The sequence below is a fragment of the Grammomys surdaster genome, unplaced genomic scaffold (genome assembly GCF_004785775.1).
Source record: "Grammomys surdaster isolate TR1022 unplaced genomic scaffold, NIH_TR_1.0 213, whole genome shotgun sequence".
Lineage (NCBI taxonomy): Eukaryota > Metazoa > Chordata > Mammalia > Rodentia > Muridae > Grammomys > Grammomys surdaster.
The window spans coordinates 4243777-4268181 of record NW_021604658.1 but is presented as its reverse complement, the minus strand read 5'-3'; the positions used below and the strand labels follow the sequence as shown (position 1 = coordinate 4268181).

At 47.5% G+C, this 24405-nt stretch overlaps 1 protein-coding gene across 4 annotated transcripts; it reads right to left on the bottom strand.

Annotated features, from left to right (window-relative positions):
- Positions 1-304: 304 nt before the first annotated feature.
- Mtmr4 (myotubularin related protein 4) lies at positions 305-23354 on the bottom strand. 4 transcript variants are annotated; one of them, XM_028772379.1, is made up of 19 exons: positions 23263-23354; positions 22115-22153; positions 18189-18278; positions 17745-17861; positions 16881-16963; positions 15181-15341; positions 14970-15066; positions 14668-14781; positions 13133-13329; positions 12793-12921; positions 12207-12318; positions 11521-11716; positions 11107-11292; positions 10857-11027; positions 10561-10715; positions 4345-5734; positions 3072-3182; positions 2738-2826; positions 305-2515 (listed from the first exon to the last, which is right to left on the bottom strand). In XM_028772379.1, the coding sequence occupies exons 2-19, from the start codon at positions 22115-22117 to the stop codon at positions 2338-2340; spliced, it is 3579 nt and encodes a 1192-aa protein (XP_028628212.1). In that variant the 5' UTR covers positions 22118-22153; positions 23263-23354; the 3' UTR covers positions 305-2337. The 4 variants fall into 4 exon arrangements, with proteins under 4 accessions (XP_028628212.1, XP_028628213.1, XP_028628214.1 ...); XM_028772380.1 differs by having other exon boundaries at positions 306-2515; positions 22558-23304; XM_028772381.1 differs by lacking the exon at positions 23263-23354 and adding an exon at positions 22495-22525 and having other exon boundaries at positions 306-2515.
- Positions 23355-24405: the final 1051 nt, after the last annotated feature.

The following is a 24405-nucleotide window of genomic DNA, read 5'->3' as shown; positions in this document are numbered from 1 at the left end:
GAGAGATAGGTATGTGCTTACTGATCAGCTGTGATCTCCCAGACAAGAAAGAGAAATGAATCTCACTTGAAAGGGAACTCAACAAACCCAAAATACTAGAGGGGACCGCCAATGAGTACTAGTTTGTTTTGGTTTTGCTATAAAGCTCAGCCTGGACCACAAACTTGCCTTAATCCTCCTGCCTTTAGCTCCTGAGTACTCGGTGTACAACAGGGCTAGGAATCTAGTCCAGTGGCGGAATGCTTTATCCATTAAGCTAGGTTCAATCCCAATCCCAGTAAGAAATAAAAGAGACCCAACAAAGCAGCACTAATATAGAGATTTTATTTGAACTGTATTGAGTCTTTACAGCACACTGCATGTTTATCACAACGCAACTGCACAGTTTGGATTTTTGGCCACATCATGTCACTTACACCCACAACAGCTCTGAAAGGATGGACACATCTGAGCCAGGAGCCCAGAGTCTCTCTCCAAGGCCATGCAATCTGATGGGACAGTCCCTCAAAACAGTCACACAAAGTAGACAGATACAGTCTCCCAGAATGTTTCCGATCCCCCTGAAAACAGAGTGAAGTGCAATGAAAACTGGTAATTAAAAAGCCACTTGTGACTGGCAGTAACATTTAATGATTGAGAAAATGCTTAAAATAATTTTATGTATCAGAGACAAGTAGTTTGTCACTCTTTCATTGATCTTAGGAATTTCCCAGACACAAAAAATCTCCATTATTCAGCTCCATTAAAATGGAAAAAAAAAAGTGCTAGGCTGACCTAAATATGCCAAAACTTTTTAGGTTACACCCATGGCAAGTATAAAAGGAGGCATTGCTTCACTGTAGGACTGAAGAAAAGGTCAGGAGAAATAATCTCTATTCTAAATGCAAGCTCTGCTTAGTTTGGAATGAAAAAAAAAAAGTTTTCTAGAAAGCAACATAACAGTAGCAGGTGAGAAAGACAGCAGTTTTAACAGTGAGCAGTGTTATCTTCTCTACATTAATGCATTAAGGAATGTAGCTAGGAAGTCCTATAAGCCAAGAAGACTGTATCTGCCCCACCACAGTACATGGCTGTATTACTGTATCTTTTGGTTAAGTGCCACTGGTACATAGTAAGATGAAAAACAAAATCTAAATAAAACAAAACAAAGTGTTTGGTCCAAATGGACACATCCTCACTCCCAATTTTGGTATCAAGGCTTTCTTCCTTCTGTTTGGGTTCCATTGTTAAGTGCACAGAAATAGACAGCAGCATTTGTACTGAAACCCTCACATACCAAGTAGCTTTGCTAGGAGGTAAAAACCAAATGCTATATTATTCTACCCTCAAGGTGTCAAGTGTTCAGGATAAGAAGCAGTGTGACCCAGAGGAGGCAGCGGCCAAGGGAAAGACAACATGGGGGAAGTGGGCAGTGGAACAACAAAATCCTTTATTTTCATGCCAGGAGAGGATCAAGGTGTAGCTCCCATGTTAGCACCAGGACAACTAGGAAAAGTCAGGTGCAAAGGGTAGGGCACAATCAGCAGAATTCACAAGGATAATCTTGCTTTTCCCTTCTCATTCTTCACAGTGTGTACCTCAAGAGCAGCCACTGTGTAATAGTGACAACTGCCTTCACAGCTCAGAATAACTGATTCTCACAAGACTAAGCATCACCAGAGTTTTTCTGTTTCCAAAAGTGTCTTAATCCTCAGAACTGTCCCTCTGAAACTGAATATTCCCTGATGCTAGTCAATGAGCCAGGTGAAAAATGCATCCAAACCTCCATTTGCCAAACCAGTCTTTGAACCAAACTCCATAGAAGACAGTGCTAATCAACTAGAGGGAGTGCCTCTAAAGACTGAGCCTTCATGCACAGACACAGAGCACAGAGGTACAGAAGAGAGTTCAACTCAAATAGGATGGGAATTCCTATCTTGTATACTATGATCTGCTCTTTCCAAGGTAGAGGAGAGGTGGGTCTCACTATCACTTGGAGTTTGGTTATAAGTATGTCTTTCTATTGCTGTTTGGGCACTGTGCACCAGGCAGTATTTATGAATCATCATCTCGGGACCTCCAGGAGATAGAAGCTGGAGTCACCAACTCAGTGTGAAGCTTCCAGACTCTGAGTCTGGATCAGGACCATTACCCCAAAGTGAGGGTCTCTCCAGTAGAAAAATCTCCTGCCAAATTCAAATTCCTCTGCTCCGGTCACATGGTAACAAGGAGGATTTCTCAAGACGGTATCTTTGAGCTCTGTGTTCATGAGCCATACCAAGGAACCTTCCAGACTACACCTGAAGCAGATCCTCCCTTCAAACCTGCTAAAAATGGACAGATCATCTCCTCTGGCATTCAACTGGAAGCCGTAGCAATGGGTTTCTTCAGATGTTGGCTCATGAGTTCCCTGGCACGAGATACTTGAATGTGTTCGTAACATGAGTTACAGACGAGAACTGGGTCATAGAGTTGCTGATCAGGAATGGGCAGCTTAAGGTGGCAGCATCCAGCACAAAATACGTTCCCACAATTTCTGCCAAAGTACAAAGAGGGAGGAGGAGCTCGTCAGAAATATCCATGTTTTGAAAATGAATAATAGTCTAAAAGGGTATCCATGAATAAATAAAAATGTTGGATGAAAATAAAAATATTTACTACTAAGATATCTCCATTTTCAAATTAATTTAGCTCTATACAAGAACCCTACATTATGAGTAACAACGAGGAGATGCAACAAAACAAAAACCAATCTTACCTGCAATGATGTCTTCGTTTGGCCAACCAGAATTCACAGTCACAGTTATAGCAGTGTGATGCCATATGGTCTGGAACCCAGCGAGTAACCTACCAGAAGGCACAAAGGAAAAGTCTAGGTCCATGTCCAAAGAGGTGAAGAACAACATTGCAATCCAGAAAGTAGCCCAAAGGAAAATGAGCAGGATGGTTTTTATGACTGGCACTACTTGCCTACAAGGATGGCATTCATCTGGGGGGGAGAGCTCCGGCCACAGTAGGCCATTCATCTCTGAGAAATATAATCCAGTGGCTTGCATGAAGTACCCACCACACATCTGCCTACACATACATACCTCAGTCTCCTTCTTATCAACAGGTTCCCAGCTTGCTTCTGAAAGGCAGTCTTCACTGTGATCAGAGCCAAAGTCTTCAGTGTCACTGCCATCTGACTCCTTCAAACATGTCTGCAGTGTAAGCAAAAACATCAACATTACTTCCTGCATTACAAGTCATTCACTGTATTTCTTGTTACAGCCTAGCTAAGTGTTGGCAAACTATGGTCCAGAAGCCAAATCTACCCTGTTTTTCTAAATCAAGTTTTACTGAAACATGGCCATAGTCATTCATTTATATATTCTCTATGGCTGCTTTTGTGTCACAATGGCCACACAATAGTTGTCTTATAGGCAGTCTGGCCCACACAACCTAAAAATGTTTACCATCTGGCCCTTACAAAAACTGGTTGAGTATTTAAAGCATCACCTGACCAGTAAGAAGCTGTCAGTCCTATCTATTCTATCAGCAGGCAATGAGAGCACCTGAATGGATGGAAGGGAAGTAGCCATGTAGACAGCAAGGGGCAAGATGGCTCCTAGAAGCTCCCTGAGGACTACAATGCCAGAATCTAAAACAGAATGTGGTTTTCCACATTCTAGTAAAGCCTAAGTGGTCCTCATAATCCCTCACCTGGATTGTTTTAAAATGTCCCAACCAAGCCAGGAATAGTGACACATGCCTTTAATCCCAACACTTGGGAGTAGAGCCATGCAGATCTCTGTGAGATCAAGACCAGCCTGGTCTACACAGAGAGTTAGTTGCAGGACAGATAATGCTATACAGAGGAAGCCTGTCTTGAGTAAATAAATAAAAAGCCCTACCCAGCCACCTAATCTGGGTCTCACTTAAGTCATCAGAAGGTACTCATGCTGATCCTCCATCAACTCTCAGTGTTCCCTCTCATCTATAGTAGCGGTCTGCCTTACAATCCCAGCACAGAATGTGCACACTATGTACACACTCACACCCACACATCCCCCACCCCTTTGTTAAACCATGTCACTGGAGCATCTACTGCCTCCATGCTTCTGACAATGCTCTCTCCTTCTCCCTGTCTACCTAGCTAAATAGCACATGCTTCAGCACTTGGCATAAGCATTATCTTCTCAGAAGAGCCTTCCTCGCCTGCCTGATCCTAACACCAGAAAAATCACCCTGTTTACTCATCTTTCGTCACGATGGGAGCGCCTAACTCAGTGGCTCTCAGAAAGTACCCAACAAGTGCTACTGAATGGATAGAAGGCTGGATGGGCAGAATAAACGGACAGGTGACAGCTGGCGAATACTTACAAAGTCATCCTCATAGTCCATGGGGGGTTCTGCTGGAGGGGCACAGCAGTGACGAATGTCTAGCCTCATCTGAAGCTCTCGAACCTGCCGACGTAGCTGTTCTACCTCTTGCTTGTACCCTGCTTCGATCTGCCGTAACCTATGTTGGATCACATCGGTGGGAAAGGGGAGTCCATCATCATCCAGATAGAGAGGAGGCACTGGAGAAGGGCAGCTCAGAAGAGAAGGCTTTGTGCTGGAGACTTGCTTTGGATGACTGGAAAACCACATCCGGTTGTTCTTTCCTCCTGGGCCTGTACAGTGTCCATTGGAATGACTAGAACAGACTGGTGATTTCATCCCTTCTCTCTGAGCCCACTGGGCCCCAAAGCAGGGCCCTGCAGCTCGAATATGCTTATTGCTTGGCCTCTTGCTACAACAGCCATAAGCAAGCAGTCGCCGAGGAGTGGTCTCTCCACTTGGGAATGAAGTCATCATTCCTTGGAAGCTGTCCCAGTTCGACCCTAAAAATGAAAACTCACTGATCTGGCTCTGAGAAATTGGCTTTCGGGCCAACTCCAATGGCATTTTCCCAAAGCGAGGATTTTCCAACAACTGCCCATTCTTACTTCCTCTCTTGCCAGCGTCTTCCTTCTTGTAGATCAGATCTGGCACAGAACTAGGTTGTTCCTGGTGGGAGATACTTGCCATAGACCCAGGGGGGTCTTGGCTGAGGAGGTCAGTATTTGGCTCTGGAGGAGTTTGGCTGGCAGCACTTGGTGGGTTGCAAAGGCTGCCCTGACTGTGATCTGGAGTACACCTTGTGAGCACAGCCTGCATGGAATCTAGATGGGGCTGTTGGGGAGTACCTGTAAGGGAATCCTGGGGAGGCTCAGGAAAATCACAGGCTCCACCACACTTGCTGGAGACATTGGAGAGTGAGCTGACAGCTTCCTTTTCCAGACACTGTTCAGGTGGCTTTCCTAAGCCATCAGAAGTCCTACCCTGCTCCTCTTGGGCTGGAGGGTCTGGGGCCAGTGCTTCAGTTTCTTCCAGGACTTTCATCTCAGAGGTGTTGCTCTTCATTTCCCAGGACACAGAAGTATTAAGTAACTTATAACTAAGAGAACAACTTTTGTGACCCTTGAAAGGTTTATTGCTCAAGTAGTCTTTCTGGCTACTGGGCAGAGGAGGAGGAAGGCCCATGTCTCCCACAGTCAGCTGTGGGCTTCCGACTCCAGATTCTACAACAACTGTCTCTGCCCCTTCAGGACTGCTGTGCCAGGGCTCCAGGCTGACTCTGACCTCCTGACAGTGGTTATTCAGGTTAGGATCACTGGAAGTACGAGTGAGGGGGCTGCTTGTATCACAGGCAGAAAGAAGATCATCCATGGATCTGGTTTTAGGTAACCTGGAATGACAGACAGAGAGCTCCAAGTCAGGAAAAGGGAGCCATTACCAAGGTACACAATTAGGTCATCAGAACAGCATCAAAATAGATGTTGACAAGACATCTAATATTACAAATAACTGAAGTTCACTGGGAGTCTACTCTGCACAAAGCATAAGACATACTTATCTTCCAGAATGCTTATCTGCCCCCAGTTCCTGTAAGTTGTCAACCTATAAAATCTCCCAGGCCCATGTCAAACATTTTGATAGTTTCAATTGCCTGTTATGCTGATGTACCTCCCCCTATGTAAAATATGTGCTGGATACTGAATTTGGGGCTTGTATATACAAAATACATGGTCTACAAGTAAGTTATGCCCCTAAGCCTACTGATGGTTCTAAATCCCCTACTTTAGCCACTGCCACACCTGAACCACAGACCACTTTCTGTTACAGTCAGACAAAGACAATAGGTTTTGGAGCTAAAAGACACTGGCCTTCATAGTGATGAACTACCAGAAAGTGCGTTATTTAACCTCTCAGTTACTTGTCATCACCTCTAAAGGATGTTAACGTTACACCTTATAAAGGTGCCAGAAGGCTTCGGAATTTAGGCAGCTAACCACAAACTTACCAGTCACAAACTCATTAAGAAGGAATGACTTCTCAATATACATTTTTTTTCAGACTTAGTAGCAGTGTGACACTCCAGCTCTCAGAACCCCATGGAAACCTCTGGTAGACATCACTCAAAGAACTCAAGAAGCACTCCTAGTCACCAAATGGGTGGCAAGCATTTTTGCGAATGGTTGTCCTGATTTTTATTACTGCAGTACAGAATCTTTAGAGCAATAAAAACCTAGGGAAATTGTCCAGGAAATAGGAAACACTTCACTGGGCTCTTCTCAGATGCTTTACTCAGCTCTCACAGAAATTCCTCCACATGCCAAATTATAATATAGTTTATTCTAAGTACTTACTTTTGTTATTTATTATAGTTCATATAATATTTTTATATTTGATTTTATTTTTGTGATCAATTTTATATGTGTGCAGGCGAACATGTGTGCATGTGTAGACACTCAGAGTTTTCCTCAGTCACTTTCCAACTTATTTGAAACAAGATCTCTCACTGAGCCTGAAGCTTGCCAATTTGGCTAGACTGGCTAGCCACCACGCCTCAGGATCTCCTGTCTTTGCCTCCCTAGAGCCAGGATTACAAGCACAAGGCACGAGTCTGGGCATTTGGCATTTTACATGAAACTAGAGATCTAGCTCAAGTCTCAGCTCTGGAACTTTCCAACTTAACTTCTCTAAGCTTTGCTTTCCTCACTTGTGGAAGAAAAGTTAAAGTACCTACATCTGAAAGCCATAGTAAGAGTTGAACACACAATCCCTATTAAAGCACAGTGCTATTAGCTTACTATTTATTTGTTTCTCTCCCTTACCAAAGAGCCTTGAAGTCAGGCCTATGTCTCATTTGAATACTTAACACCTAACAAAGACACAGGCCAGTGACATAAGAAATGAGGGAATAAGCTTTAAGACCATGTCAGGTTTGCAGGAGCAGGGTGCCAACTGAATAGACTAGGTCAGTAGAGCTCAATAGTTGGCATACGACAGACCTTGTTTCCAAGGTCCATTCAAAACCTACTGACTGAGAATGGCTAAGAGGAAGGCCTAAATAAGTGTAGTCCCTCTGCCCACTGTTTTTTTTCTTGGCAGAATTAGTGACGAAACTCAGTCTCATGAATATGATCACCACTAATTAACCTACACCCCCAGTTCAGCCCCACATACTTTTAAAAGTTACAACTGACTTTGTCTTCTCTTGCTTTATTTTTTATTATAGAAACTTTTTTATATAGAAGACTGTGACTCCCATGCACCCTTTGAAATTCAAACAGTAACAGTGTGTCAACCTTCATAGCTCATTCCTGTGTGCACTAAAGGTTTAACCAATAAGGATGGACGAGACAATAATGCTGGAGGACGTTAGAAGTGGGCTGAGCCAGCCCCCATGGCCAGGGAACGCTACACAGAAAGTACTGACCTTGAACTGAGTATAAAACCATTTGTTGGACTTCTAACAGAAGAGGAGAGATAGGAGGATGATACTTTTGGTCTGGGAGAAGGTATAACCAAAGGAAGTCAAGCCAGTTGTTACAGAGACATTTAAAGTCTTTCCATCAGTGAGCCCTCTAAATCCAACCTCCTCCATTTGGGCTGCCTTGTAATATGCCTCTCCCCTGCTATCAAGTGATACTTCAATCCCATCCACCCTGTATCTGTCCTTTCTCTGCAAACTGTCTTGGATGGTATTTCTGGATTTTAAATTTTGACTGGTGAGCCTGTCTTTGACTCTGAGGAGACTTTGGATTTTCTGCATTCTCCATTTTTAGTCTCCAACTTTCAACCAACCTCATAGTCTACTGAAAATGTCTCTATTGTACTTTTGAATATATTCCTCTTTTCCAGGAACTTTTTATAAATTACACTCTAGCAGAGGTGGCTAGTCCCTATGTCTCTAACCAGCTCAGTGGTAAATTCTCCAGATTTCCATTACTAGTAGGTCATAATCACTTCCTATGCTATCTGACTACTGACAGTTGTTGCAATGATTCAGTGGTTATGAGGCCTTGCTACTCTTACAAAAGACTTCAGTTTGGTTCCCAGCACCTACATGGTAGCTTACTTCAATTCTAGGGGATTTGATACCTTCTTCTGACCTCCTTTAGCACCAGGTGTATATGTGACACAGAGACATACATGTAGACAAAACATCCAAACACATAAAATAATAATCTTTAAAAAAAAATATATATATATACACACACACACACACACACACATATGTAAGCACTGCTGCACTATATTGCCTACAGCCTGCAATAACTTGTTTCTTTCTACTTTTTGATTGTTTTGACTTTAATCCCAGCACTCAAGAGGCAGAGTCCAGGCCAGCCAGGACTACATAGTGAGGCCCTGTCTCAAAACAACAAAAATAACGTCCTTCTCACCCTCTACTAGCTCCAGAGTTGTTTTTGTTTGTTTTGTTTTCTTCAAAACTATCTTTCATATATCTGTTTCTTAGGTTCTTTCTCCCATAAAACCTTTAATAAACTCATAACTCCCTTTATCCCAAGCTTTTATGTATCCACTTAAATATTTGCTCAAATGTTTCTTAGGGCCCAGTGTGGTGGCGCATACCTGTAATCTTGGCACTTGGGAGACTAAAGCAAAAGCATCAGGAGTTCTGGGCCAATGTTGGCTACATAGAAGACCCTGTGTCAAAACAAAATCCCATCTGGGACACAGAAACAGCCATGGATCCTATACTGGTCCTTCATAAAAATTTCCTATATAAATCAGCCCAAATGATCCTTTAAAAAACTCTTTATAGTTTGAAGAAAAGGAAAACCACTGAAATCTATTCCATAACCTTGGCTCAAAAGACCCTAAAATCAAAAATTTCAGATGGATGAGTTCTTTGTTATACTTTATAATATTCAGTGAGTAGATTTTACTTTAACTTCAAAAGCTTCAGCTAATAATCAAATATCAAAATTTGCACTACACAAATTTTGGAGCACGCCTGTAATTGCAGTATTTAGAAGATTGATTCGGAAGGCTCATGGGTTTAAGGCCAATCACATGCAACAGTGACACAGTGAGACTCTCTCAAATAAAACATACACATCCTTTGAACGGAACACTTTTGTCTCCAGAAATTAAAAATTCTGGCAAAAACACAAGCACAATATAATAAATAGCACACCTTCTACAGCCCCAAGTGGAACTATGCACTTAAAACTGGCTTAGACAGCAAAGAGCATGGATGGTTTACCATAACTTGCTCACATGCAGATGCTCACTAAAATATTCCCTGCAATGATCTTGAAATGATCAAAACAGGCAGAGAGGAACCCAAATGACACTTACCCTTTGATACACTGCAACCATAAGAAACAATAAAGAGCTTGGGATGGACTGAGTGTGGCACATTTGCCTTATATACACCAAGTTTGGTTTCCCGTATTACGAAAAAATAAGAAGAAAATAAAAACAACAAGGTATCTTTATATGTGTTATCATGGAATGACAGCCTGACACAAAAAGTATAATTCAAGTCACCAAGTCTCTTCCCCCAAATATTCAGCCAGAAGAGAACTTGACAGCCTACTTTAGAGTTGGCCTTTTACTGACAGAGAAAAGTCTATGCCCTGTTGGGAACTGACTTCTTCCTCTGAGAGTGAAATGCTTCTAGAGGACACTGCTGCAGAGAGCCAGGGCAGCGCCTGAGAATGATCTCCCTATGCTGTGTGAACAACTCCCCAGCATCCCGCAGACCTTGTCAATAGCCCTTTCTCTGTAATTCTCCCTTCCTTTGCTTAAGTGTGTCACACCAGGTGACAGCAGCACCAAAGATGGCGGAACAACTCAGTGAAACCTTGAAAACAGTGTATTCCAGTCTAGCCCCACGGCTAAACTTCTCCCATAAGCAACTCAAGAAGTTGTTTCTAAAAACCTCATTGAAACAGAACAAGGACCAGTGAGATGGGTCAGTGGGGAAAGGTGCTTGCCACCTAGCCTAAGGACCAGAGTTCAATCCCCAAAACCCACACTGGTTGGAAAGAGAGAACCAACTCCTAGAAGTTTTCCTGAGCTCTACATGTATGCTGTGGCCTGTGCAAATACGCACACAGCACAGACACCAATAAGTAAATCTAAACAAACACGTAAAGAACTTTGAGGTGAAATGGACTAGGAAGCAAATATTGCTTTCCTTGTGGACAGAGGGGAAACCAAGGTTTGGTTTTGGTTTGTTTGTTTTTTTTTTCTCACCTGTCCAGAGAACGACCAGAAAATTCCTGGCTCTGAGCCACTGGGGAAAGGTAAAGATCCATATTTTCCTCTCCAAGGGTACACGGAGATGACGCAGGCAGATAAACAGCTGTCCAGAGGTGCAGGGCCCGGACATGACACACAGGATGCAGGACCTAGTGAAGCAGCAGAATGTTATTGTTTTAGGGGAGTCTTTGGTTCATTTTCTTTCCTTGGACATTTGACTAGACATTCTTTTCACTGACTCAGCCTCCTCTCCCCATAGGATTTCCAGCAGGAAAAGGGCTCAGCCTTACCATGTCTGAACCAGGTGTATAGAGGAAGTTATGAAAGTTCTTGTTGCCAGCTCGCAGGAGTGCCCACACGGAGCATGTCCGTTTATAGATGTTGCGCTTCTCTCGCTCGCAGGGGTTGTTGGCCAGGAATGTGCCGTAGAGACAGGAATATGTGTGCTGCACCAGTTTTACCTAGGAAGCCCAGACCTGCGTAAACCTGACGCCTTCAAGACACTGTTCTCCTACCCTGGCCACAGGCGTTAGGACTTACCAGAAATGCTTCATTGAACTCAAACAGACAAGGGAACTGCTTAAGCAGCTGATGCACAGAATCAAGCCACTGGAGGAACACAGGACATTGTTCATTTTGGTCCTCTGCATTTTCCTGATGGCCACAGCGATCTCCAAACTTGTGCCCAAAATCCAGCCAATCAGACTCCACTAACACTTGGAAGCCCTGTAAAAAGATCAGTCTAAATACAAGGCAGCTCTGGAAAGGTTTGGGCCCAGCCTTCCAGGAGAATGTCCAAAGGTGGAAGCTGGCAGCTGTAAAAAGTCTAACCTAAGAAGAGGACTCAAAGGTAACCATGTCCTCTACTGAAACATTCTCTAGACACTTCCAGAGAGCTGGACACCACCCCTCTCGCCTCATTTCTGTTGTTCTTTACAACTAGTCCCTTAGTACCTCCAGAGTCCTGTAATATGGATCCAGTAGTATTTTGGCCAGGGCTACAATCTGTGGCGTGCGGTCCCAGCCGTCAGAGCAGTGCACCAGCACAGGCCGGCCTTCCCGATCTACTGTACTAGCTACCAACACAGCCGCTTTTAGCATCACTGACAAGTGCTGCAGCCATTTGGTACTCTCCAGTGCCGACAACCAGCTGTGCAAGAACAGAAAGAAACGGAATCACTAAGGGCTCTGGGACCACCACATGTCTCTGCCTCCTTAGCCAGCTCTCTCCAACAAAAGACCCAGTAAGGGCTGAAACCAAGAATTTAACTCATGACCTTTCTGCCAAGAAATATTTGGCAAAAAGGTAAGGAAATGAGACACAGAGAGGTAAGAGCTTCTTAGAATCACAAGGGGAACTGGGAAGGGAAGCATCACATGCTTACTTAGCCATGTGTCTCCCAGTTCTCTATTCTTTTTGGTAGGGCAATGATCTAGAAAAAAAGAATCTAATGGCCTATGGCCATGCTAGCATGTCACTCCAGGAATGGAAGTGTTCTTGGACACGGTGCACTGCACCCAACTCTGCTCAGACATCCAAGTCCTCCACCTTCCCACCTCCCGTTCAAACCCTCTATGGATGTGCAGTGCTGGCTACGGCACGGCAGCGGAAGGCATGGAATCTCAAAGACAACACCTACTTGCTGGGATCTGGCATCTGGCTACACACAGCCCGGAGGTACTGGAAGCTATTCCGGATGGCATGGATGTTGGCCATCCCCATAAACACGACCTCACAGTTTGGATAGTATTCTGCAGATAAGAGAGGAAAGAGGAACATACAAATATGTCCTGGAGACAGGCACTCAGGATGAGAGAGCTTCCCTGGCAGGACAGAACACTCCAGGATAGCAACACAGAATCCAAATCGCCCTTTTCCCTCTGGATACTCAAGTGCCACTGCTCAAGCAGCAGCTGTAACATCCACGGCAGCAGCACTAGGGATAACAATAGAAATGCTCAACAAATGACAAGGAGCCGCTCTGGGCCAACAATCTTCTCTGAGAGCTAACTACTCGGGCAGCCTTCAAGGTATGAATCGTTCTCATTTTACAGAAGAGAAAATAAAACTTACAAGGGAACTTATACTTCATAACCATGGCTCCTAAGTGGCAAAACCCTGGATCCAAGCAAGTTTATTTGGCTCTTTCAAATACTCAAGCTGCCCTCAATCCCCTCCTGACCAAAGCTGCCCCAGAACCCTGAGTGACTAAATAATCACAATACCTTCACATTCACAGCCTCCACCCTTGGCCCGGTTAGCCACTGCTGCTGTGTAGGACCGTGCATCCAGGATCAGCAGTTTTTGTGGGGCTGCTGTGCTCTCTACCCCAGAGCATGCAGTCAGAGAAGAATCTAAATACAGAGCAGGAAGAAGTCTCAGGGCCAGCCATCCATCTGTAGTGGCCTGGCCTTGGGGCACTCAGACCTCCACCTTCCAAAAGGCAGGGGCCCATGTTCTGTTTTGTCATCTTTTCTCGTGGTTTCACTGGGGACTTCCTGGGAGGCAGCATGGATGGATAGGAGGGGGCCTATCTCTGGGGCACAAGCACCACCCACGCCTTACCGAAATCTGTGTCGCACGCCTCACTGGCATCATTAGTCCCAGTGCTGAGGGAGCCCCCAGTGGCCCTTGTCCCTGGGTCTAAGGCGCAGGCTTTGGCAATGGACGTGACGAGGTATTCATCATCAGCATTGCGCCAGCCCCACCAGCTGATCTCAGGCTGGCTGCAGCGGGCGATGGCAGCCCCATTGCGCAGGTGCCTACAGACACAAGAAACCATACTGCCCTTTATCCCAAGCCTCCAGACGCCTACTGCAGAGACCTCATGGGGCCAGAACAAGGTCTCCAAAGCCAACAAGGGCTACCAGCATATCCAGGTCAGGAAAATAGCAACCCAAAGCCTTACTATCTCTAGAGCACTGTATAGTTTATAAAGTGCTATCACACACATTTTTTTTAAATGGCTCCTGTATTCCCATTGTGACCTTGACTCATCAAGTCTGCACAGTACCTATTCCAATATGCACCAAAAGACCAGCCTGAGTCAAGAGTGTAAACCACACTAACCCTCATGGTTACTACCTGTCTCAGTTTGTTTAGCTCTGGCTGGCCTGGAGCACACTAGGTAGACCAGGCTAGCTCAAATTCACAGAGATCCCCCTGCCTCTGCCTCCAGAGTGCTGTGGTTGAAAGTGTGCATCACCACACTTGGTTTAACTTACATTCTTACACAGAAATTGGCCAACTTCCCACTAAAGAAAACAGCTCAAAGTCCCAGCTTTGTAAGTCACAACCAACCTCTGCCATGTATTAATAAATAGCCCTAACAGAGTATGCTGACACACGCCTGTAACTCCAGCACCCTAGAGGAAAGAGAATGGCTAATAGTAGCCAGGCAGTGGTGGCACACACCTTTAATCCCAGCACTTGGGAGGCAGAGGCAGGTGGATTTCTGAGTTCGAGGCCAGCCTGGTCTACAGAGTGAGTTCCAGGACAGCCAGGGCTACACAGAGAAACCCTGTCTCAAAAAAAAAAAAAAAGAAAGAAAGAAAGAAAGAAAAAAGAGAGAGAGAGAGAACGGCTAATAGAAAGGCCTAGTGAGACCTTTACTCCATACAATAGGGTATAGGCCTGATTTGGTTTTCAGGCCAGCTTGCTAACCTCTTAGTAAATGCTGTATTTTACATACACACATACACACACACCCCAAAAGTAACAGACAAAAAAACCCAATTTCACTAAAGCTTTACCTTTAGCAGTAAAATCTGAGATTGTACCTAAGGTTCTTTATTATTATTATTATCATTATTATTAGTTTTTATGTGTATCAGTGTTTTGCATAGACATATACATGTGTACCACATGTGTGCCCGTGAAGGCCAGAAAGGAGTGTTAGATCTCCTGGCATTATAGGCGGTTGTGACCTGCTGTGGGTGCCAGGAACTGAACCCAGGTCCTCTGCAAAAGCAGCAAGCATTCTTAAGCACTGAACCATCTCTCTGGCCTTGAAGGTTCTTATTTTAGAATAATTCCTGTCACTTCCCTACAAGCCACCATCCCTCTCCACTGACTGCCTATTCCCATCCGCAATGCCTCACCTGTACACCACAACAGGGATGCGTTTCCAAGAGCGGAAAGAAGCCACGTTCTCCAGCTCTTTATCTGTGATCCACACAGGAACCAGCAGCTTCTGGGGGTAACTAGGGCACAGCCTGAGAAAAGATGAGAGAGGCTGTCCTGATCTCAATATGGAATAATGATCCTAGGGGATGGCTCTGGGACAACAGGGACAATTTGAGCCCTCCTCCCTCATGGACCCAGAAGCTAGACATGCTACATTCCATTGAAACATAAAGTCTGAGTATGGATTATGTTTTACACCCAAGCCCTGCACCCTCACTTGTAATTGCTGTTGATATGCGAGACTCTCCAGACATTCTGCAGGTCAAAACCCATTCTTGCAAGCTCTGCCTCTTGTCGACATCGGATGTGCTCTCCTGCAATACAGTCCCCAGCCTGTCAGCTTCCCACAACACCAAGATCCAGGGGTAAAGGAGGATGAGAACCGAGGGCTAACAAGCAGATTCCCCAAGAAAGCGGCCTGGCCTCACCTGGCTGGCACAGGTGGGTACGCTGATCCTCCTCGGTCAGCCCCAGGCACCAGGCATGGTAGGCAAAGGCAAAGAGATCCTCGGGCTTGGCAGGTCTTGCTGTGGCCCGGCTTAGCCTTGAGAGCCACTCTTGGCACTGCTTGAAAGTGGAGAAGTGGCACCTGCCAGGCAAGAAGCCACAGGCTTGGATGAGGCAAGGGGTAGACAGGCCATGGGGTCAAGAGTCAAAAACACAGCCTCAAAAAGACTATGAAAGAAAGGAAGCTGCAAAGCAAGAGGCAAGGAAGTGACTCTGGGGGGAAAGGACACTGGCACTGGCACCTAAAAGTTGTCTCTTGTGGCAATTCTTATGGCCACCCTACCAACCAGTGCTACCTCCTATGAGACACAAGTCCTGAACCCAGCAATCTTACCTCATTTTTTTCTCCTTAGCCACACCCTACTGACATTTTAAAGACAGTTTCAGTTAGTCCTACCTCTTCCTTGAAGCCTTCCTAGCTTACTCTAGGTCTCTCCTCTCTTGACTCCTAATGTGCCTGGAGTATGGAGGAGGTGGTCCTAGGCAGCACAAGTGTGTCTTAATAACTCGACTTTAGTTTTCACAAAGGAAAAGAGCAAAGAGATTATCACAGTCTGCCAGAGACCTCAGCAGACAGTAGGCTCTCGCCTGAGTGTCCTTCTAAATACTCCCCCATCCTCCCAGGCCCTTTTTTCTCAGAGCCAATTTATAGCAAATGTTGTGTATACCCAGAATCTGGAACGACCTAGGCATGGCACCATGGCCTCTCACCTGAGTTAACTATAGCAGCTTCCTAACTAGCTGTTCAGCCTCAGCCTTGGCTTTTGTCCCCATTTTCTTCTACTTGGTACCAAGGTAACAGCCAGAGTAGGCCCATAAAGCATTAATCACATGACATCACTGCTTTGCTCAAAACCCTCCAGAGATTCCTCAGATCCCTCAAAGTCAATGCCAATGCTGGTCACTGTGACCTCTGCCCCCTTGCTCTCACGTCTCATATCCCACTCCGCGCACCTGCATGTACTCCCTCCAGCCACGTGAGCATCTCTCCGTTCTTCTGCTATGCAGGCACGGGCCACACCCACTTCAGACCTTTGCACTCACCTGCCCTTCGGCATACCTTTCCCTCAGATACCTGCTCAGTCACTTTCCTCAGATCCCGACTCAAATCATCCTTTATCTGCGCGGCTTTCTCTGGTCAGTTGTTTAAAGCTAGTAGCTGCTAAAACTTTCTTGATTTTACTTTTTTACATTTATCATTTAAAGTATTTCACTTCCTTACTGTTAGAGCCTCCCCACTGGAATATAAGCTCCTTAAGGGCAGAAAGTTTTGTCTGTGAGTTCTTGGATGTATCTGCAGGATCTAAACTGTGTGCTACAGGCTCATCAATAAACTTGCATTCCTTAAGTGAGAGCGCTGTGCCTAACACTAACCCAGGAGCTCATAGTCACTTCCTCAAGCAGTCCTCACAACAGCTCCATCCCCATCTTATTTCAAGTCAAGACAGAACGGATTAGCAAATTGACCTTCCGACTAAGAACAGGGAAATGAGTTGTCACCTTTTCCTCCAGTGGGGAGCAGAAAGTGGAATCGACTGACCCTCTTACTCGAAGGGTCTGCAGCAGAGAGGTCTGCACAAGACGAGAGTCAGAGAACATGAACAAGGCCCGCTGTGCTCACCTCACCACCTTGGAGTCCTTGCAGGCAATGTGCAACTGAAACATATCACGGCTTTCCACACTGTCAATCATCCGGAGGGGCACCTGCAGTGGAAGAACAAAGTGAGGTCCAGGTGCCCCAAGCCTGGAAGGTGGCACACCAGTGAAACGAAGGAAGTCAGCGTCTGCTGAGAGCCCACTAGGCCTGAGGACCATGCCGGGTGCTGCCTACATGTCACAAGTTAATATCGAAAGAATCCAGAAGGCAGGTGATCTTATCCCATAAGGAGGACATCTTCACTTGTCCAAGGTGACACAGAGTGACAGTGTAAGAAAAGGGGCCACATCTGGCTGGTCCCAAAGTCTACGCTCTTCTAATAAATAATGCCACTGTGGCTCAAGGATTAAGAACACTTGCTGCTCTTGCTGAGCATCTAGGCTTAGTTCCCAGCACCCACAGTTGTTCACAACCCTTGTAACTCCAGGTTAGTCATCTGGTCTAGGCATGTACATGGTACACAGACAGACAGATGGACACTAACAAATAAACATAAAATAAGAATAAAGAAGCTAGGCAGTGGTGACGCACACCTTTAATCCCAGCACTGGGGAGACAGAGGCAAGTAGAAGCAGGTACATCTCTGAGTTTGAGGCCAGCCTGGTCTACAGGGGGAATTCCAGGACAGCCAAGGCTACACAGAGAAACCCTGTCTTGAGAGGCAGATAAACCTGTACATAGAGGAATGAGATAAGAAATAGCAAGGCCAATGGGAAGAGAATCCCAACTATTTTTGAAGACATAATCTGGTAAAGCACTGGAACAATACCACTTTGAAGTAGATGGGGACTCTGACTTTGGTGTGAGGAAAATCAGATGAGGACTTACGTTGATGACAGAATCTTTGAACTTGATATGCAGCCGGTAGTTGGAGACGGCGATGAGGGCATCAGCTGCCCGGCCCAGGAATTCCACTCCCTCACCCTGCAGCACTGTGAAGGGTACCTGCAAAAGGTCAGAGGAACCCTGAGCCCACAATCCAGGCTCTCCCTTGCTTTTCTCTGCTCTACAGCAGCCCCTGAGGAAAAGGGAGATGATTCAGGAGAGTCAAGTCAGGGCACTGGTCATTTGCTGTCCAGGAAAATTGCCTCTCCCCTTCCCTAAGGCCAAAAGCTCCAATAATGCACAGACTGACAAATACAGGAGCCCACCCCCTTCAGAAGCCCAGGAGGAGGAAGCCAGGGCTCTGGTAGATCCTCTAAAGATTTAAAAGTCAGGAACACAAACTGGGCAGGAAGCCCCTCCCACCATGAGCCTCCTGTTCCTCCTTACCTGAAGATTCTCCTCCTCCTTCACCAGTTCCTTGGGGGGGAACAGATCCTTGGCTTGGATGTACTCCAGGCTGGGGGGGCCCTCCTCACCCTGCAGGGAGGCCAAAACCTTGAGTTTGCCACCCCATCTGGCTCCTGAGACTTGTTCACTCTGCTCCTCTACCAACTTGCCTACAGACACCTTTCTGTGTTTAAAGGTCCTGGCTCCTTGAGGAGGGAAAGGAGACCTGGCTTGGCTGGAGGAAGGGTGAAATAAAGTGGTACTCGGGGGAAAGTGAGCTAAGCCAAGGAGGAACTGAGAATCTGTACCGTTTAAAGAGACTTCTCCTTTGAACCAAAATTGCAAAAACCATGAGGAAGGGAGAGAACTAAGAAAAAGACTCCTATCAGAATAGGACAAGAGCAGGGCTGGGAAAGAGACACCTGAGGCACAGGAGCCAGCTAAGGTAGCTGGCTAGAGAGAAAGGAAATCAGGCCCCTCTAGCCACTCAAGCATCAACCTGGTGGGTGGAGACAAAGAGGAGGAGGTTGGGGGGATTCGGTGCCTCTAGAGGGCCTTTGTGAATGCCTTCAAAACGGAAGACGCGTTTCGGAGCTGAGCTGGTCTTCCCATTGGGCTCTCGATGCTGACAAGCCCCCACTACCTGCTAAACAACCCGCCCCGCCTGCTGATCTGAGGGGAATTCCTAAGGAATACCCATAGCTAGCTGAAGTCACTCTGCTCTCAAACACCAAAGGAGAAGGAAAGAGGGAATCCACGCTCAGGGAGAAAGCAGGAGACCCAAGGACAGCCAGGGGAGAGAGGAGGCCTGGCAGACACCTACGGGAGGGGGGGGGTGCGGGGGGGCACGACATCTGAGAGGACAGATGGGGGAAGCTGGGAAGGAGCATTAGCCAGGGGGAGGAGGGGAAGACTAGGGATGATTCAGAGATACAGAACCCTGCAGAGGCAGGGAAGATGGAGAAAAGAGACTGTCTGGGGGACAGTCAAGGAGAAAAGACTGGTATGTCAGGTGAATGATGGAGTATGTGAGGGGGAGGGGACTGGAGACCTAGAGACAGCTCACAAACATCTAAGCTTCTCTTTCAGCCCACACAGCCTACTAGGCACATCCTACATCCCCAAGCAAGGATGTGGCGGGTGGGACCAAGATGGAGAGGAGGAGGTAATGGGACGTACCCCTGCAGGGCGGGGCCTGGAAATCTGCAGTCAAGGGCAGTGGCTGCAGAGCCAGAAAGAATCACAGAATTTTCATCCCCAGTACCCGCTTCCTTGAAACAAGTCAGAGAAAAGAGCTAACCCACTTCCCCTGTCCCTAAGGTTTGAGGTCGAGTCAGGGTCTTTGGGCGGGGCAGTGGGTACGGCATGCGTTGGGTGCTCCCCCACCCTCGCCCCAGGCCCTGGTAGGACAGGCCTGGCACTTACGAAGCAGCTAAGCATGGAGCAGGAGACGCGGGCGGTCAGGCTCATGGTCGCGGGCTGTCTGGACCAGCGCACATGTCCCCGGAGCCGCTGCGCTGCCCGCCAGCCTCGGGAGCCCGCTGCATCCCGGCTGCGGGGCCCGCCTGATGCAGCCGCGGCCAGAAGCGAGCGCCCTGGCGCCAGGACCCAGCCTCTGCTCTCGCGCGCCTCTCCCCTCCTTTCCACAATGGAGCGGGCCCGGCTCCGCCCTCCAGCAAGAGCGAGGAAGGGAGGGGAGCTCAGCGACAGGAGCACCCAGGACGCTGCCTGCCGGGGAGGTGGAGGCGAAGGCGGAGGCAGAGAGGCTCCCGGGCCCCGCCCGCCCGCTGCCCTGGCTCCTCCCGCCCCGCAACCTGGGCGGCGTGGGGGAGACAACCACCACCACCACCACCACCATCACCACTACCACTCCCGGGAACTCTAGGGACATTCTAGAGTGGGACGAGGGACCGCCCCAGGACCGCTCAGAAAGGAGAAGCAAGCCCGCCCACACCTTTTCATTTCCCATCTTTCCAGGTGTGCTACCCTACACCCTGCTTGTCACACATTGCTCACACCCTCTCCCCTTCTCCCAGAGCACTCTCTAAGCTTGCTGTAGATCCCAAGATGGAGCTCTCCCCATGTTCTTTACAGCCCCAAGCCTTTCTTCTTTCCCTCCGAAACCACACTGAATCATCTGCCTCCCTGCTTTCATTAAAGTCCTTTTGTCCTCTTAAAAAGAATATTGGTCTGGTGTTATCTTAATGGACATTCCACACTTCTGTAAGGGAAACCCCTGGAATTTGTATTTCACCATCCTCCCAAGCTCTCCTTGGTTCCATCTGTCCTTGATTCATACGCCCTGACCAATGGAAAAGAAAATCCTTTGGAAGAACCTCTCAGTCTAAGAGACGTTCTGGGATTACGGGTCACTGAAGCCACAGAAAACAGCAACACTCACAACCCAGGAGTCAGCCATGAATGGTGCTGGGTAGGGAGCCAAGGAATAAGTAGTGAGTGATAAGCCGCTTAGTGTTTCCAAAAGTAACAGAAAGCTGACTAGAACTCTTACACTTCCTGTGCCTGGTAACTTTCACAAACCAGGGCTTTTGTTTTGGGGGGCTTGGGATGAATTTTTAATTAAGTACTTACAATAATGGCCAGCAGTAATGTATAATGTGTCAAACATTACCCTAACTGTCCAAGAATAAAGCTCGATCCCGTTTCACTGGTGAGACTGTGGGCTTAGAGAGAAACTGTGCAGTTCTCCTAAGTGCTGGTGCTAAGATGAAGGGAGACTCTCTGTGAAGTGTGAGTTCTCAGTGCACCACCGAGACAGAAAAGGAGGATGAGCTATCAGGCCAAGGGAGCGGGGTCAGTAGCGGGCTCTCCGAAAAGAGCCTGGGCTAACGCACACATTACAGACAGAACCATGGGTCCAGGAAAGGAGGGAATGCACCCACTGACTGAATTAATTAACCTGTGACCCTTGAAAGGAACTGAAGAGATACAAAGGATGGGTCCTGTCTGGAAAGGGTTTCAGGCATGTCTCCTCATCTTACTGCTGGAACCCTAGCTCTTCGACTAGGATTGAGATGACCCATGCCCACTGATATTCAGGACACCTTCAGAATGCTGTCCTGGTAGATATTCAGTCAGCTGTCACCTTCAGTGGCTTAATAGACAGCAACACCTGGGAACTGGAAAAGGCCTACAATTTGAGTGGAATCACTCCTGGGACAGCACAAACAATATATTCATGAGACTTGCCAGAAGTTCATGGATCTGATAAAGATAAAAAAAAAAAAAAAACACCACCAACAAAAAAACATGGAGTCTTTTCTGGAACTCACTATATATTCTTGGCTGACCTCACTGAGAATCACCTGTCCCTGTCCCCAACTAATGTGATTAAAAGACAATGCCACCACGCCCTGAAGTTCAGGAATCTTAGATAAGAAAGATTTGTTTTCTTAAACCAGAATATGCATAGTTTTAACCAGGGAGCCAAGTAAGAGGAGACAGAGCGGTTTGTTAGTACAGAGAAGGAATGGCCTGACACTGAGAAAAGCTACAAGTTGCTGAGCCCAGTGTTATATAGTGCCTGATCTTTTTTTCAATCCTAAGAAACCGTAAGCTAGATACATAGCTCAGTGTTAGAGTACTTGCCTATCATGTACAAGGCCCCCTGCTGCATTCACCTGTGATTCTAACACTTAGGAGATGGAGGCAGAAAGACTGCCACAGGTTCAAGGCTGGCATGGGCTACATTTCTAGTACCAGGCTAACCAAGACTTTACAGCAAGAAGCTGTCTCAAAACACCACCACCCATCGGAAAAAAAAAAAAAGTATCAGGGCAAATGAGCCTGTTTAGGAAGTGAACTGAGTACCCAGGAGTACTAGGGCCAAAGAAAGGTGGGGTACCTTCACCAAGACAGACAGGGGATTAGACACGCAGTGGTATGATGGAAAAGGAGTTACTCACCATTCTACTTTGGCGAGGGTCCTGGCTGCCGGCTCGTCACTAAAGGAGACAAGAGAAAAGCGCACAGGTCATTAATATCTCCACAGAATCGACAAATGTCATGGTCTACCTACCCCTGAACTTCTCTGCAACTCATTTTCCTCCATCACAGAGGATCCAACCTCTCAATAAAGTCACCACACCAGTCAGGCAATGGAAGAGACAACAAGTGATCCTGCCTGGTGACAATTCCAACACCACAAAAGTCCCCGAGCTTACTCAGTAGAACTCAAGCGTTCTGATGTCCCACAACCAGAAGTAGAGCACTCCAAACCCTGCTCTTTACAAAAGAGAAGAAATGGCAACTTTGAAGAGACAAAGACTGCCCAGCTGGGACTCACTTTTGGCCCTGGTAGGGGCATGAATCCACAGGGCTGTTCGGCCAGTCTAGGAGTAGCACCCACCTGACCTGTTACTGGGGGGCAGAGTCCAGAGCAGAGGACAAAAGGGAGAGGACCACAACCTGTGATAAAAGAGCAGCAGGGTTGGCCCGGTCCTGCTGAGCATACTTGAGACCAAGTAGGTGAAGGTTAGAGGGAGGAGGCCACACAACAGGAGCAGAATTAGGCCAGTCCGGCCTGGGAGTCAACATCTGTCAAATGGGTCGAATTAACAAGGATTTCAAGTTAAGGCCTCCTAGGCCCACTTAGGGAGCCAGGTCTGAGTTTCACTGACACTCCTTCATGTTTGGTATGCTCGAGGGGTGTGCAGCAGAGCCCACAGGAGGCTACGACGATTAAAGCCTCCATTGTGATCCTACCAACCTTCCCTCCCTCACGGGGGAGCCCGCAAGCGGCCAGCCGGAGGTGCTGCCTCACGGCTCACTGGCACGCAGCCTGAGAAAAAGAGAGAGGAAGGGAGCGACAAGGATCAGGCCCCGGAGGCCCAGGGTTTTCAGAGTTAGGGACTCTGGTCTTGGGGTGGGGGGTGGGGGAGGACGGGCTAAGCAGGCAGGAGATCCAGGTGCCCAGGTTTTAGGGGCGGGGCTAAGGGCTCGGAGGCGGAGCCCCAAATGACAGAGGGCGGGACTCAAGAGAGCCGGCGAGGGCCGGGCAGGACTTGGTCGTTGTGGTTCTCAGGCTGGCAGTGCACGGGGTACAGTGACTCACCCAGGCGGCGTTCGCCCGACCCTCCAAAGCCGCGCTCTCACCACTTCCGTCTCCCGCAGCTGCTGAGGCCGCGCAGCTCGAACCCCACCACGGTCCCTTCTCCCCAACCAATCGTATCTCTAGCTTCTACCCGCCCTGGCCAATAGCCACGCGAAGTCCCGCCCTGCCTTACCACGCAGCCGCCGCCCTCACTCTCCACGCCGCTCACTGGTCCAGTGGGCAGACGCCCTCTCAGCCTGTAACCTATCCGCCACCCAGAGACCAGACAGTACCTGGAGGGAGGAGGCTTGGCGCCAAGAGAGCAGACGCGACCAATAGGAAATCACAGCGCGTCCCTCTGGCAGCCAATGGGAGAGGAGTAAGAGGGGTTGCAGACTACGGCTCCGGAGACAGGAAGTACGGCGGCCTGTCGCCTACTGGTAGCGCAATTGGAGGGCGGGACATTGCAGGGAATGTTAGCAGTCACTTCCGGTGACGACCCCGCCCTAGAGGTAGTTCTCAAATGACCTCGCGGTAGCTCCGCGTTTTAGTCCAATCGTGTTTCTGTTTCGCTCCAGTAATGCGAGAATGGAAGGGAAGCATGCGGGCTAGCAAAGAGGACGGTCCCTTCCCAACCTTTCAGTTCTTTCACTCTAGTGTTTCATCACTAGGTCGATGGAAAAGAAAATCCTTCTGGAAATTTTTTTTTAGTCTGCAAAAGAGAAGAGCTAGGTTCGCGGAAAGATCCTCCTAGAAGGCCTAGGAGGAAGGAGCTCTCGGATTGGCAGCGCTGGCGTTTCCCTTTGCGTGTCCGGACTGGTTCTTACGACCTCCGATTGTTAACGACCCACCGACCTTGCCGTCCTTCGAGACCTGCATTGGCCGCCAGTCCAGAGTCTCTCAGCCAAGAGAGAAAAACTGGGTCTGACTGCCGTTAGCTAGCTGCGGCTTTCTAGTCTGTAAAAGGGGTAGAGGGACAAGACTGAAGTGCCTGGAGCCGGCACCGGGACGGAGGTCACCGGTAACGCTGGAGGTCTTCGTAATCCGCGCTACTACTAACCAAGCAGAAATGGAAAAGATTCCGATTCTGGACAGATAGTCTTAAGTTCTGGAGTGGGTCTGAGTGCTGAAATACTAGACTAGTGTCCTCACGTCTTAGTTTAT